The sequence below is a fragment of the Alosa pseudoharengus genome, unplaced genomic scaffold (assembly GCF_046254945.1).
Source record: "Alosa pseudoharengus isolate Yale_2024_CS ecotype anadromous, Long Island Sound unplaced genomic scaffold, YU_APseudo_1.1 YU_APseudo_1.1_scf_20, whole genome shotgun sequence".
NCBI lineage: Eukaryota > Metazoa > Chordata > Actinopteri > Clupeiformes > Clupeidae > Alosa > Alosa pseudoharengus.
Genome location: NW_027468664.1, coordinates 17,991,428 through 18,008,306, shown reverse-complemented (window position 1 = coordinate 18,008,306; position 16,879 = coordinate 17,991,428). Strand labels below are relative to the sequence as shown.

At 41.1% G+C, this 16,879-nt stretch overlaps 1 protein-coding gene across 4 annotated transcripts; it reads right to left on the bottom strand.

Annotated features, from left to right (window-relative positions):
• Positions 1–202: 202 nt before the first annotated feature.
• tmem209 (transmembrane protein 209) lies at positions 203–16,197 on the bottom strand. 4 transcript variants are annotated; one of them, XM_076296758.1, is made up of 15 exons: positions 16,124–16,197; positions 15,472–15,659; positions 15,335–15,393; positions 15,108–15,239; positions 11,610–11,836; positions 7,453–7,657; positions 7,121–7,296; positions 4,579–4,650; positions 4,038–4,134; positions 3,496–3,621; positions 3,206–3,303; positions 2,655–2,769; positions 2,265–2,362; positions 1,941–2,014; positions 203–1,564 (listed from the first exon to the last, which is right to left on the bottom strand). In XM_076296758.1, exons 2-15 carry the CDS (start codon positions 15,618–15,620, stop codon positions 1,510–1,512), a joined length of 1,683 nt encoding a protein of 560 aa, XP_076152873.1. In that variant the 5' UTR covers positions 15,621–15,659; positions 16,124–16,197; the 3' UTR covers positions 203–1,509. The 4 variants fall into 4 exon arrangements, with proteins under 4 accessions (XP_076152873.1, XP_076152876.1, XP_076152874.1 ...); XM_076296761.1 differs by having other exon boundaries at positions 15,484–15,659; XM_076296759.1 differs by having other exon boundaries at positions 16,104–16,191.
• Between the last annotated feature and the right edge of the window lie 682 nt (positions 16,198–16,879).

The following is a 16,879-nucleotide window of genomic DNA, read 5'->3' as shown; positions in this document are numbered from 1 at the left end:
CCACATCTCATTTATGGTACAGTGGTGGACAAGAGCTGCCATCCACAAGAACCAGATACACATTGCATCTTGAGAACAAATATGTGACACTAAAATATGTGATACCAGATACCCGTTATTCTCAAACAGTCATGAACATAAATGATCTGAATGGATTATTATCAATCCAAGAAACTCAAAGAAATTACACAGTTCTCAAAGGTCTTCCTTTGTTATTTAATAACAAATTTACATCAACATGTGAATACAAAAAAAAAGGATTAAATCACTGTATGCAGTCAGAGTCACCAGTCCCCACTCTTTTAACATAGTGGGTAAAAAACAACAAGAAGCCCTTTTGAACAGACCCGCCATCCAAACAGCTATTTCAGGCAGAGTGGACTTTGGCACATAGGCAGGTTTGGCTGATCTAGTCTCATCGGACTTAATGAATGCCCATTCCCACAAAGACTCGTAGGGCCGGTTTCCCATGAATGAATTAAGCCCAAACCTGGACTAAAAAGGAGATCTTCATTGAAGGGCTTTTTTAGTCTAGGACTGTATAGGACTTAGTCCATGTATGGGAAGCCACCCACACAGTGCACAATGCAACAGACAGCAGTTGCCTCTGGGACAGATTTATTCAGTGGATCGGCTACATACCAAGGCCAGCTCTACTCTAACATAGTCAGTTACAGTCAGGAAAAGCCTGCCATTTCAGTACAGCATGAGTATAGATCAGGTCAAGACATGGACATTCAGGGGCAGACAAGTATGTGTATCTGTGGACCTACACTAGATGGTCCCAAACGGTCATTTCATCTCAAATAAGCCGCCTGACTGAGAGTAAGTTAACAGTCAGTGCAGGGCAGGGCCACAAGCTCCACACCACTCCATGCCTACTACAGTCAGTAATGAAGAGTCTCTGGAGTAGGGCAGACCCTGCCCTGACACGGTGGAGAAAGAGCAACAGCACAACTCAACGCAAACCAAACCAAAGTCACAAAATCAAATACAAAGACCCTGACAATCAGGACATTCTCATGAGAAACATTTTTAAAATATAACGCACGCTTATATACATTCAAACCACTGTGGGTTCCTTAAACTCCACACATACACAAATCCTCCAGTTCATTATATACAAGCCTGATTTATTAAGCTACTACTAAAAACAAAATGAGCTACTTAAAAAAAGAGCACACATGCACGCACACACATAATTGATACCTGATGAGGTATGAGGCCAGACGCTGGCTGGAGTTTTTCTTTTAAGTAAGCATTCACATTCAGTAATGCCATAAGATAACAGTGTCTTCTCATGATCTAGCACTCGTAAATACAGCAGTATTAGTAAATACTGGTGACTGTGGCAATGAGAGTATTGCAGAGCACACTGGTGTGCGTGCCACCTATGGTCTACGTATTGCTCGGTAGAAGAGCCTTCATCTCTGGTGCTGGAGGAGTTGGCTGTCCATATGTGATGTGCTTTAAAAGGTGGTGGTGGTAGTGGGGGTGGAGAACGAAACCTCAGTCTCCAAAGATCCAGAGGATGTTGACGCCAGACAAACCCAAGTTTACCCTCCTGCAGAAGGAAAAAAAACATTACACTCAAAGGGGATCTAAATGAATGACCAGAGACAACCAGAGTTGGCTGTTAGAGGCTAATCAACCATAAAACAGCACCACATCTTACAACTCAACATTAATTTAATTTTTATAGCTTTTAAAATCAGCCAAACTTATATCGTACATAAATTCACTGGAATTGGCTTACACCAGTTAGCCTATGGTTCTCTTTTAGCTGTAGGCTAGCTATAAGCTAACTGCAAGTTACACCCCCTTTAGTGAATTATGCTAAGGTAGGCTAACAGTGTCGGTGTCGGGTTAAGGCACACACAAATAAGAGAATAAATAAGGGTAAAACAAGGAGTAAATAAAAGGAGCAGGAAGGGTCTTACCCCAGCATCCCCGACTCCTTGGTCTTTATGATGAAGAGGAACATGAGGACTGTGTGGAACAGGTTGTTCCGGCCCTGTGGAGACAGCCAGAAAACAAAAAGGTCACACTCAGGACGGACAGATGGACAGACCGAAAGATAGAGAGAGAAACAGAGAGAGAGAGAAAGAAAGAGAGAGAGAGAGAGAGAGAGAGAGAGAGAGAGAGAAACAGGGAGACAACAATTAAAACAGGGAAGTCAGAGGAAAGCTGCAGGAAAGAAAGTCCCCAAAAGAGAAAGGAAGGAAATGAGATGAGTAGAGGAAGGAAGGTGAGGCCAACCGCACCTTGGGCAGGCTGTACACATGTCCCTGATAGATGAGCTGGTAATGGGGAGGGTTTATACTGCTATGATGGATGCAGAAGAGATTCTCATTGGTCACATCTGTTTGGACACACAGAAAACAACCAATCTCAAACTGACAGACAGACCAACCAAACCTAAATTCCATTAATCCTGAACTGAACTTGAGGCAGAGATAGCTTGATAGCTAAATGGATCGATCGCTAGATAGATAGTCAGACAAACAATGCTCTGTAAACCAACATACAGACTTACACGTAATGGGTTTCAACGCATTTCTACTTTTAATAATGTTGTGTCGCTTCCAAGGTTATGACCCACTGTTCAGTTCAAAAGCAGCCTGGGATGTTTTTTGCGTGCATGGGTCCCTTACCAGGTTTGTCTGGGGTCTGGCTGAAGTGCTGTGAGGTGAAGGTTTTCCCGTCTGGGTACTTTGGGTGTGGGGGCAGCCTGGAGTCCAGGTACGTGCACAACACATGCATCAGAACCTACAGACAGGATGAAGTCAGTGCTGAATATCAGAGCCATTTCACTCAATCTCTCATGGGGTGTAATGGCAGAACGGTGAGACTATTTTTACAGTTACGATCCAATAATAATAATAATAATAATAATAATGTGCTTACAAAAATGTTTGAACAGGAGCACTTCTTGGACTAAAAAGCTATATATTGAGATGCTCTTTGGATGGTTATATATAATATATTTAACTATTTTAAAAGAGTGCCTTGGAGTTCTTCTTGTTTTGGATAATAGTATTGTGCTTGTTGAAGCACTGACAGCTTGACTACACTTCCAGGAGCATTACTGCTGGTGTTTGTTGCAAGCCCGGGCAAAAAGGTCCACTATCTTGTGGCAGACAACCATCCTGTCATGTCATACGGTCGGTGTGTGTGTGTGTGTGTGTGTTTTTTTTCTGCTCACCACAGAGTCTGTGGGCAGGTCCGTGTCCCACTTCCTGTTCTTCACGTCTCCGCCCCCGTTCCAACGAAATGAGCTCATGCAGCCACTATGAGCCAACTCTGTCGTGAGAAAAGTGCACACTTCAGTTCATCTCACTTTACACAATTACCCAGCAACTGTTTCTTAGATTTCAGCTAAGGCTTTAGAGCCCTGAGCACCATCATCTCTGTGACAGACCCACAGACAGACAGACACAGACAGACAGACAGACACACACACACACACACACAGAGACAAACACACACACACACCTCTGATGCGCTCCACAAGGTACTCCTGGTTGGGGCTGACGTCCAGGTACTGCACAATGGCGTTGAGGGTCGGGATGGCCGAGGCCTTGGTCACCGCTGCCTGCTTCAAGCTGCTAATGCTCGTCTCTATCACAGAAGCATATGGACAACGTGTGAACAAGATAACCACAACATTTTAATTAGAGTAAAATGTTAGAGACAATAGGAGTATTCAAAGCAATAATTATTATAATTATCGTTTGCAAATCCAAGACAGCCCAGCCCAGAACACAGTGCCTGAGAACTTTAAGTCCTGACCAATGTTTTGCCACATAACCACTCAGACACAAGTCTTTTGGCTGGCACTTTTATCCAAGGTGACATACATTACAAAGTGACTTACAATTATTACAAGGGCCATTGTCCACAGAGGAACATGAAATGAAGTGCCTTCCTCAAGGGCACAACGGTAGCAGCTGGGAATTGAACCCACAACTTTTCTGGCTACTGCATGCTAGCCCAGCTCCTTAGCCATGATGCTTCCACTGCCCTAAGTCTCTCACCTCCGACCTGCAGCTCAGGGCAGCCCATCCTCCTGAGCTGACTATTGATGGAGTCGATCTCCTTCACCAGAGGGACCAGGATGGTGTCATTAATCCACTGCAACACACACACAGTTAGACCACACTTTAGGGCAACCTTGGAAAAGAGATCTCAATGGAACTCACTTGGTTAAATAAAGGATATATAAAATAAACTTCATAGTCCAGGCCCCAATTTATACGACAGCCAAGGTACATATGCAAAAAGAGTCTTATGCTTGTCATGGTATTCAATTAGCTAATTTATTTTGCAAAGTTATTAACTTTTAGCTTTAGTTAACACTTTAGACCTTGCACTTTGACCATCATTTAAATTAGGGTGCTTCAAATCTACTATTCACAGACAGTTGATATACCAAGAGCCTGAATGTTTATTTGCTTTTGCCAGTGTATTTGTATTTAGCTGACTGATGTTTTTTTAATTAAATGGAACTGTATCTTCTCAACACTGTTGACAGAGGATGGTTAGTGTATGATGTTACTTTGCTGTGTGTCCACTCACATTTCTCAGTTTAGCAGTCCATGTGTCGATACTGTCCACTACGAGGCGACTGGTGGTTATTCTGGCCCAGACCTACAAGTGGGGGGGAAAAAAAGACAATAAAAAGTTAAAAACCTCAGAAAAAACGCATCATGGGCAACAAACACAACTTTGCTGAGTGATATTGGCAAGATGAAGACAGACCGGGCGACTAACATTACAGCAAAACATTGCTTAGTTTGTTGAAGAACTGCAAAACAGAAACATTTAAATCTTTTAGGTCATTAAACAATGAGGAGGGCTTTGGTCAAGAGGGAGAGAGGTGTAATAAAGCAACCGGTACATAGCATTTCTTTCTCTCTTGAAATGTAAGGAAATTAAACATTAAAGTACATGTATTGACAACATACATCATACACGGTGAATTTCTGCACAACTGATTGTGATAAATCGCAGAATGCATTCACAAAAGCCACCTAATCACTTGATTTGAACTTGCACGTTGCACATTTCATCAAGGTTCATGTCCCTTACAGAGTCATTGTATAGCAACTACCGCATATAACCTTTTCACAGCAGCCATCATAGTATAGCAAGCAGAGATGCAAGTGATAACAATAATGAAACTACGGTTTAATTTCAGTGTAGCATAATTGGAACCTTGATGTCATAAATTACACCCAGTGCCGGTTCAGACCTCCATGGGGCCCTAAGCAAAATCCTGCTAAGGGGCCCTCCTACATGAACTCTATGGGCCAAAATGTAACCATTTTTTTAAGTCACACTTGACACCTCAGTGCTCCCAATACAATCAATCCACACCATTTGGATGTCTACGGAAGTATAGTTAGTATAGTTTTTTTTTCTCCATAAAGGGCTAAGGGAAAGAAAAATAATGGTGTGTGAATCACCTTCACAGCTTTAGGGTCCTCCTGATTCCCTTCAATACTACTGAAACGTAGACTATTTAAACTTTCATTTTAATACTTCATATAATTTACCATTAATCCATTTAGGCTACTTTCCATTTTGCATACGTTCAACCAACTAAAGCTTTGACTTGTAAAAGCATTGTAAAAACAACTAAACCATTGACTTGTTTTAAAAATATATGGGAAGAATGAAATCAGATGGGTCCTCGCATGTTTCTGCTGAAGAACTAGCACACACGTTATTATGAACGGATTTAAAAATGTGTTTCTTTTCTTTCTTTCTTTCTTTACATGTAGCCCAGTCACCGGCATTCAAAAAAAAGGAATATGCGGCTATATTTCACAACTTTTGCAAAGTACTCTGACTGGGAAAGGCTGGCAGGCAAGCCGCTGACAGATCAGTGGTTTCACTTCCCTGTTAGGCCAGCAACACATGCTGGAGAGATGCAAATAAACAGATCAGCTTAACGTTACTATAGAGGCTACTCAGATTATTTGTTGACATCAAACCAAAGAACGAACACAAGTTTACCAGACTGCTGTTCCCACTGTTCATTCTCGTGAAGTTTCTTATGCCCTGAAGGGTAATTCGGTTTCAACGTAGGCTATGAGATACTGTTGCTTTAACTGTATAGGCCTACCTGCCGTTAGCTTGACTCAAGGGGAGACGGGGAGGGGGCCTTGATTAACTTGCTGGGCCTAGTGTGCGTATAGGGCAATCCGGCCCTGGTTACACCTAAGCTTGCTATACTATAGGGCTGTTCATACCAAGAGTGATACTTCCAACCATTATGGCAAAAAAAGTATCACTCTAGCTCAGTGGTTCTCAAACTGTGGTACAGATACCACTGGTGGTAGGCGAACTCTAGTGGTACTCCATGAGTCTCTGAGATGTCACTCGAAATGTATCAAAATATAATTATAAAAAAATCCTTAACCATACGATCACTTAAGTTATATTTTAAACTAGTTTATAGGCAAAAAGACGCAAAACAGTTTGCACAATGTAAATATGTAGTTGTGTAAGGTTCTAGTGTGTCACATGTTTTTTAGGCTAAAACATTTTGTCACATACAGCAAACATCTCCTCACTATCTGCTAGCTGCCTGTCCCCTGAACACACTGTAAAAAATGTGGTCTCTGTAGACAGCGCAGGCTACGCAAACGGCAACAACAACAAACTTGTGCAACCTGCACCACGAAACATGACAAACAGTGTTCCAGCCAATAACCGACGAGATGTGCGTTTAGGAGTTTCAATTGCACGGGAGGGAGGGGGAGGGAGTAGCGAGCTAGCTCTCTGTTTTGTTTGAACATCAACAGAAGTGATCGCCTATAGCACCTTTAAATTGGCCTGCCCTACTATTTTTTAATGGCATCATAATGGTGGTACTTAGAGAGCCAATTGTTTTCTGAAGTGGTACTCATTGTGAAGTTTGAGAACCACTGCTCTAGCTAATATGATGTTATCATTCTAATTTATGTCTGGACGTTCTCACTCATATTAACTAGAGTGATACTTTTCCACTATAGTTATCATTCTTGGTGTGAACAGCCCTCATTTCAAGTCAAAATGGCTGCTGTGAAAAAGGCCCATTGAGCTGTGTGAGACGCCCCTCCTTCCTCCTCACCTCCTCGGCGGCCTGCTTGGAGCCCAGGTCGGTCTCGTCCTTGTGGGCGGAGGGAGCCTGCGAGCGGCAGGCCAGCTGGTACTGGAACTTGCGCAGGCTCTGGGCGTAGTCTCCCACCGATCGGTTGTAGTTCCAGAAGGTGGGACTGTGCGCTGGGGACGCCGACTCTGGGCTTCCTGCAGACAACAACAAGCCAGAACACAAACAATGTGGGCTTAAGACTGGGTGTCCCTCTGGTGCTCTTCGGCAGAATAGTTGAATACCGTAGTTTAATAAAGAGTTGAATAATTTAATAATTTGATCATCATCATCATCATCGTGATGTTGCTGACCCAACTGGCTGCGGTGACTCTTCTCCTCCTCAGAGCGCAGGAACCGCTCCAGGCCCTTCAGGTCGTCGATGTAGTCCTCCTTCCCACCGGGGGAGTTGAAGACGGAGGGGGACGTGCGGTAGCGCGCCCTCAGGCTGGAGCCTTCAGCGGGGCCCAGGCTACTGGGGTAGGGAGGGGAGCCGGGGGACGGACTGTAGTTCAACACCTACCGGAGAGAAAAATAAGACGCTTTTTGTTCAAAGCAACTTACAAAAACTGAGGAGGAATCAAGTTACAGCGTGAATACAATGGAAATTTAAGAGGGTGGTTCAACACCTAAAGATAATATGGATTTGAATGAAAAAGATGATAAATCAGTGTGACATTTGAAATATGACCAATCAAATCATAACACAGGGTATATACAGAAATTCTTAAGTTGAATTTAATACCTTTTAATACCTTTTTTAATACCTTCACAATATTGTTTAATACCAACACGACTTCGAGCTGCAACTAGCGGCAACCTTTCGAAATTCAGTGTTGGGGGTGACTAATTATAAAGTAACAGATTACTGTCATTGTTGTTACTTAACTTTCTGAGTAAGAAAGTGTAGCAATGCTTACAATTCAAATCAAGTATCTTACTGTATCTTACTTACAGTATCTTACTGTTACAGTTACTGGATACTTTGTTCCTTTTTTGCTTCAATAAAAACACTGGCCTATACACAATTATTTGTTATTTAATCCTAACCCAAGATAAAAAGTTATTTCATTGTTATGTGTAGGAAGAGCACACACCACTACATCAAGGGAGTAACCCTATAGCTTCTGAGCAAGCTTTGAATAATGTAAAGGTAACACCTGTTAAACTAACCTTAACATGACATTTACTGAGGGTAGAAAATGTTAAATCTTATAGCCTAAACCTTATCTTATAGCCTAAACAAAGCAACACTGTCAGGCCTATATTTAACCTCTATTCTGTAGTCAAGGCAGGGGTAGCTCATTGCAAATAACCCCTTATAACATGTGCATATGTTTACATGTTATATTCTTGTTTTTTCCCCCTTTCATTTAATTATATATTTGTTTGAATGAAAAGGCCTTCTGCCTTTAGGGGGACTTTTAATTTGAAAATGGGTTATTGTGATACTGTATGTAGGCTAGGCCTAGTTTAGGCTATGTCTGCTGCTCTTACAGCCTGTGTCATTGAAAACGCAATGGCGCAAATGATTACTTTTTTGGATGACAATGACAGCTGGTAGCGTAGACTTACTAATAGCTTCAATGACGCATATTTATGTGGAGACAGTAGCCCTACGTGGCCGAGGAGCCAGGCAGTCGACTCTTCCACCTCTGATTACGTCCGCCCATTCTTGTTTGCTGGCTAGTAGACTCCAGAGCGGTAGAAAAACGGCTCTGGTAGACTCCATATGTGACCTGACGGCATTCACTCCCATCCAGGGGCATTTTTTGTCTTTTTACAGATGTGGTAATAAGCATCTTGGCTGTTGCCAACTAGCCTAAGCCAGTCTTTGAATCTCGAGTCCTCTAACTAAATGTCCGAAAAAATAAAATTTCCCATGACATTGTCAATGGTAGCGAACTTTTGGCAACAAGTTTAGGCAGTAAGCCAGCCGTATCCAGTTTGAGCATAGAGTTTGAGGGGGCGCTAAAAGTTTTTACCGCAAACGCACAAATCGCTCAGGTCCTACTCGCACATATAAATAATATAATATAAATAAATTCACGCGAATTTTAGGAGATAGGCCTACACTTAACACAAATGGAAAATATCATACTTAGTGGTTCGAAAATTTAATACCCAGGGATTAAAGTGAAAAAAAATCGTTTGACTGAACTTTTTTCACGCCATAAGTCATACGTTGTTCTTATCTACCTATAGAGAAAACCCATTGGTTTTTAATGTACAAAAAGATGCAAACAGCAAAGTAAAGAGAGTATTCGCCTTATTCACACGCAGGCCATTGTTTAAACCAAAACGAGGCTACGGGGTACACTTACTATATAATTAATGCCACCTACAGGTGAATGCATAGAACATAACAATCCTATGGTTTGTGTACCCTGTAGCCTCGTTTTAGCCGCCAATGGCCGCCATGTGAATAAGGCGAATTGAGAGTGTTCTTGATTGAGATTGAGTTTTCCTGATGAACAAAAATATATTTTAGTACCATCCCTGACCATTGCTGATTAGCCATTGCTGTTCTTTTCTACTGCAGCAATATTGTAGAAAGGCTTTAACACACTCTTATTTAATCACTTCAGGCCAAAAGTGTTTAAAGGGGAGATTTTTTTCTTGTTAATATGCAATTCAACACCAAGTAAAATCTATAAAATCAAGTTTGCAAGACTTCCCATTTCCTCATCAAAGTAACAAATCCGAACATTCTAGATATTGTTCATATTTCCATTTGTTGCCTCATCCGCATTTAATGAAAACATGGTAATTTTGAGTTAATTTTGACTCAGTTTTCCAATGAGCAGCAATACTGTGTGTGCTCATGCCGGAAGTCTGCGCATTTGATAACGACAATCTGGAGACGGGGCTTTTGTCTTCAGCAACAGATTGTATAAGGTTGACAAGAGGTTGCGATATGGTGAGGGACAGGTCGTGTTGCGCTATGAAAGAACATGCGTAGCCTACTTTCTAAACGTAAAAACGGTCAGCCATAGATAAACGTAGCCTACCTCTGTCGTGGACTCGTGGTGGCTAGTTGCACCAGGTAGGGAAGATGTCCTGAAGTGCACGAACGTTAACCTTATGGCGGTCTTCTGATTGGTGGCGTGCAAAACGTTTTCCTATTGCATCCATAAACAATTTTCTTGCAGCGAACCGCGCAAAAGCAAACCCCTGGCACTTTAATTTCTTTACACCATGGCTTGTTAGTTCTCCCCCGTTTCCAACAGCTGCCCATCTCCATTTATTTTTTAACTTTTGACGCCTGCCTTCCTTTAGCAACAACGCATCCATGACAGCTAGTGGCCTTGCCAAATAGACGCACACAAATCATGACGCTAATATGCGAGGTTCTGGTAGGCCTACTGGTTATGGTTTTGTGCTATAAATTAATAATATTTTATAGCAAAGTTTTAAGTTGACTATTTTAATTGTATGGTTATTTTTTGTCAACATACACTCACAACCTACTGTCGTTAAAAGTGAGGCCTAAGCAAAATAGGCTACAAGGCTGTCTGTGCGTCACAAACAGACTGACCCCCTTACTCAACAGTTCGCAATGATGACTGATATTATTTTCTTTTTATGCGAACACGCTCAGTCAAAACCTTCCGTCGCAAATTGTGAAAAACATTGTTGTACATGTCATAACAGATGGGATAATAAATTGCATAGGCTACGGTTTATATTGCGTCGCTTTACACATAATGTTAGTTGCATTGATTAAAAACTGTAACAATAATAGTAGCCTACTACATCGGGTGGCATAGAAGGCTATCTGTTCAAGTCATAGGTGACACCCAAAATGAATGACCTCCCCTGACAAGAGTTCGCGTAAGAAATTGTCTACATTGATGCACGAAAAGAACACAGCCTACGCTTCTTCTCCGAATTCGCACAGAGCTCACAATATCATATCTAAAAAAGTTAAACAGATTGGCCAACCTCATCAGCTGTATCTAATGTGTCACTATAATCCAACTTTTAGACCGTTATAGTCCTCCATACGTGTTCTTTGGAAAAGAGATGCATAATATCCAAACATGCCGAGTCGCCCAAGTGAAAGTTTAAAATCAACCACAGAGGAACGGAGAGAAGCTCATGTCACAATTTCGGAATGCGCTGTCTGACCTGAGGGTCAAGCTATGTCATGTTTTAGGCCATATGTTAACTGTCACACCCTGATTGTATGATATAAAAGAAGCTTGCCTGCAGAACATGTCAGAGTTTGGGTACAAACCATTGTTGTCTCATTCTCTCTCTTTGCAAAGATAATACAATTGTATTGTTCTTTTGGATCACTGGCTCCTGTCTTCATTTTGCGTCAAAGCGTACAAAATTATCCAACACTCAGTCACTTATTCTTAAGGATGTAAACATTGGAACGGGCAACAAAGCCATTTGCCTTTTGTGTATGGAATCCAAATTATATGACATAATATTGCACAGTCCATGGGTTTGCTGCCCCTACCTTTCCGTAGGCGAGTGAAGGGGAGTAGGGCCCTGTGCTGCCCGGGGTGGAGGGGCTGGTGAGGGGAGGGCTGTAGCCTGGCACGCAGCTGGGCGAGAACTTGGGGCTGGCGCTGGCTGGGCGCGAGGGGCTGAAGCTGAGCACGTTCTGCCCCTGTAAGGGGGAGGACTGGGTGGCAGCGGGACTCTCCTTCTTCTCTGGCTTCAGTGGAGGGGAGGCCTTTATGCCTGGAGGTTGTCGCAAAGATAGAGACACAGGATTACTTAGAGTGGGTGTAACAAATGCCATTTAATATACTCCATTATATATATTAGCAGTTTGTTCACGTTTCCCCCAGATGTATGGCCTAATTGCTATAGGGCAGTGTTTCTCAAAGTGTGGTCCGCAAGCTATCCCAAGTTTCCCTCGAGCAAACGTGGTAAAATATAATAAGTATAAGTATAGGGTCATTCCGTGTCAAATCACCCAGTGGCTGGCAGGTCACCCTCTCCCAAAAAATCTGAAAAAACTCACAGGTGTTTGTAGACCAAACCTATGCATAAATCTTAAATAGTATATCTGTATCACTAATGGTTCCAAAACTACAGCCCTTTGAAGTTTCAAGTCATTTTAAGCATTGTGGTGAACAATCCTTTTTGTTCAACTTCCAACATTATTGGCTCTTTTGGTATTTCACACACATTAGTGAAACTATGTGAATAGAAGTACATTTCCCTGTTGAATTTAACAATCCAATCAAATCAGGTGTATCTTGTGTAATTCCCCCTCTGCAAAGCTCTGAAAATGGCTATAAATTCATAATGTGAAAAAACATCACCACCTTTGAGGGCTTCTCATTCAAAAAGTATGTGACACAAATTCATCAGATTTTTTTCCCACTCATGTATGGATTATAAGGTCATGTCCATGCATTAACTTTGGTTGTTAACATTATCACATTGTCAGAGCATTTTTATTAAATTGGGCTTGATTTTCAAAAAGCCCGTTTTCATCTTCTCATTTCACCACGTGGACAGTTAACAGGATTTTTTTTACCATATATCATTCTGTATGTGAGGATCATCTGCCCAAAATGTGGGCTTGTTGCTCAGTTTCTTCATTGAGATAAGATTTTTTACAAATATTGTCTATAAATCCACTGAATTTGTACTTTATCTGCAGTACCACTTTGCACCACATGTTCTGCTCTTTTAATACAATGGAAGTCAATGGAAGAGTAAGAGAGTCACTTGTTTGCTGCACATATCCAATCTAAACACACAGTTTATGGTTCATATGGTTCAAGTAAAAAGGGGTTTCTAAAATTCAGTGCATTGTCAGATGCATTAAAAATCTATACTAACGATTTATCATCTTTTTACAAATGCCTCTTGGATCCACGAGTCCTCAAACCTTGTTATGAATACTTGTGATGAAAACACACATGGTCATCTTCATCAAGTGAAATACCTTGATGAACTTGAATATGTTCCTTTATGACATTCATTTTCCAACTTCTTTCCCAGATCACATGGAGACAATCTTGATACTCTTTGTCTATGTATCACAGAGGACTGCATCCCATGCATATGACGATGGATATAGACTTTGCCTAACCAGTTGGCTAGTAATTATTAAAGTACTCACATAGGCACTGATAGGTTAAAGCTGGTGTAGAAAACTCATTACAAAGATGGTAATTAAATCCTCTTGCTGCATGTATGATGACCAGTCAGTCTTATGTGTGTATAATTTACTTGATCAGTTTATTTTCTTTAAATAAGATTTATGTATGAGTAGTATGTTGTTCATGTTGCAATAATTATTTGGACCAATTCAACTATGAACCATAAACTGTGTGTTTAGATTGGATATGTGCAGCAAACAAGTGACTCTCTTACTCTTCCATTGACTTCCATTGTATTAAAAGAGCACCACATGTGGTGCAAAGTGGTACTGCAGATCCAGTACAAATTCAGTGGATTTATAGACAATATTTAAAAAAAATCTTATCTCAATGAAGAAACTCAGCAACTATCCCACATTTTGGGCAGATGATCCTCACATACAGAATGATATATGGTAAATTTAAAAAAAAATCCTGTTAACTGTCCACGTGGTGAAATGAGAAGATGAAAACAGGCTTTTTGAAAATCAGGCCCAATTTTAAAAAAATGCTCTGAAAATATGAAAATGATAACAACCAAAGTTAATGCATGGACAGGACCTTATAATACATATATGTGTAGGAAAAAAATCTGATGAATTTGTGTCACATACTTTCTGAATGAGAAGCCCTCAAAAGTGATGATGTCTTTTCACATTATGAATTTATAGCCATTTTCAGAGCTTTGCAGAGGGGTAAGTACACAAGATACGTCTGATCCGATTGGATTTTTTAATTCAACAGGAAAATGTACTTCTATTCACATAGTTTCACTAATGTGTGTGAAATACCAAAAGAGCCAATAATGCTGGAAGTTGAACAAAAAGGATTGTTCACCACAATGCTTAAAATGACTTGAAGTTTCAAAGGGCTGTAGTTTTGCAACGATTAGTTATCCAGATATACTATTTAAGATCTATGCATGGATTTGGTCTACAAACACGTGTGATTTTTTTCAGATTTTTTCGGAGAGGGTCACCTGCCAAATTGTGCTGAAATTGGGTGATTTCACACGGAATGACCCTATAAGTATATATACTTTTTTGATCCCGTGAGGGAAATTCGGTCTCTGCATTTAACCCAATCGGTGAATTAGTGAAACACAAACGGCACACAGTGAACACACAGTGAGGTGAAGCACACACTAATCCCGGCGCAGTGAGCTGCCTGCTACAATGGCGGCGCTCAGGGAGCAGTGAGGGGTTAGGTGCCTTGCTCAAGGGCACTTCCACTGGTCGGGGCTCGAACCGGCAACCCTCCGGTTACAAGTCCAGAGTGCTAAGCAGTGGGCCACGGCTGTTGAGTTGAGAGTTGAGGCAGCTAGATGAGTTGATTGCAATATTGAAACAACTTGTATGTAAATCCAAACAGATCTGCAACACTGTCTATGTAAGATATGCCAATTTAAATCGTAGGCTATTCTCTGACACAATAAAGTGCAAAGACAATAAGTAAGGTGGTTAAGTGAGTAGCTATTGTGTAGGCTAATATACTATTGAAGTAGGTCTATTTTTTTTATCTCTAGGTGGTCCTGCGTTTCTTTTTTATTGGTTAAGTAGTCCTTCATCTGAAAAAGTTTGAGAAACACTGCTATTTAGTTTCACCACTTATGCTTCCATACAGGCAAGCTTAATTTATTAAGATAACATTTCAGGAAACATTTTCTGGACCCCAGAGGCATAAAACTAAAATATCATCTTTATAGTAGTGCTTCATTTTGTTCATAGTGTGTTTTAATGTGTGTGTTTCAGACAATCCTTAAAACACACCAAGAATGCTACAGACGTAAACCTAAAGAGCAGGACTATGCATAGCACTAATTCAGCACAAACACACACATCTACCCTGCTTACCAGAGTTGCCGAGTCCTAGGAGACGATGCTGCTCTGGGGAGACGACAATAGAGGAAGGAGCCATGGTGTACTTAAAGTACTTCCAGAAGTCAAAGAGGGCGTTGAGGCTAAACAAAGCTGCCAAGGCCAGCTCTATGGGACAAGACAAACAGAAACAGGTAGTGAATAATAATCATAAAAACTCACAAGCATTTCATAGACACTGAAATAAGCACACGAGTACTCACCAATGTACCAGATAGGCCAGTATGTAATGTTGTAGTACCGACTGAGCAGTTTTCCAGACCTAAACGGGGTTAGAGTGTCAGGCAATTGCTGTACAAAACACAACTCATTTGTAGTATAAGTGATTGAAGTGACTGACTGTTCATCGTACATTTCGGTGTAGATCATCCCAGCGAGTGACACGTTGAGAACAGCCCAAGCGAGGACCACCTGTCTCTCCTGTTCCTCCCGTCTCATCCTCATCGTCCTATCGATGAGGTTCGACATGCCGTTCTTCGACGGAGTCATGCTACCATAACACGCAACCCCTTGTTGCAATAGCTAAAGCTAGGACAAACACACACAAAAACTACGGGGGTTAGCATGTAAAGGACACAAAGGTATTGACATAGGCCTATTCAACAGCCATTCCCTACAACTTGTCTAGAAAGTTTGCATGGAGACTGACGGACTGCTGTCACACGTGTCAACAAAACAGAAACTTTAGGGCTTCCAAAGGCGGTAGGGAAATATCTATAAAAGTAACTACAAGATGACAAACCACACAATCTCAAGAACTGCCAAACACATTAGGCACACATTTACATTAAATATAACTGGAATGCCCAACCATACATGGAAGCTAGCTTACTAGCTAGCTACATGGCTAGCGGATTGTTCTGTGCTCTATGGCATGGCTAAGACAAGTTTGCTCTCTCTCTGGCAACAGAAACGACCTGTAGTTCAAGGTTATACTAAATCAACCTGTTTTAAACAAACCTATATGCTTACATCAGATTAAAGTGACATACTTGGTCTCGAACAAGCACCGGGGTATGAAATTTCCCACTCAAATTGAACTTAACAGCGGCATACCATTTTGAAAAGTACTTCCGGTTGAGTTGAATAAGACCCGCCCCCTAGTCTAGTTAAACTTGGAAAGCCACAAAGATATCAGAGACTTTTGCCATTTTAGACAAGTAATGCCTCTCTTGACAATTTGTCTTGTGCGTGGACACCAAAATCCAACCAAATCATGTACTGTGGTTTATGTGCTTGTGTTGCTGTTACTCATTTGGAATATTTTATGTTAACATGTTTTGCTTGCTTGCTGTTTCATTTTCAGTTGATTTACATGTATTTTTAAAATGTAAACAAAACTACCACGTCTGGGGATTAATGCACTGACTGTATGTAGCTTAGCCTACATGTGATCATGAAAACTTTTAATAGTTATTTTCATTAGTTTTGTTGCATTCTTTGCTCTCACAGTGATATTGAAGATTATGAGGCAGCAGACACTGTGAGCAGGCAATTACTCTGACTGAGTTTATAGTATCTCAGCCGTACATGTCTGTGATTCAGATCACATGTGTGGTATGACATTGATGGCAGAGAGAACAGAGAAAGCAACAAAGCAGGAGATTAAGGATACAGCTAGAGTTTAACAGATGGTAGGAACCTATTGCAATTTCTTCATAAAACATGCCTATTTGAATAGCTACATCAATTTTTAAAGAAACATTTATGTTGAGCCTGCTCAAGGATTGATATCAGGGAAACAGGAA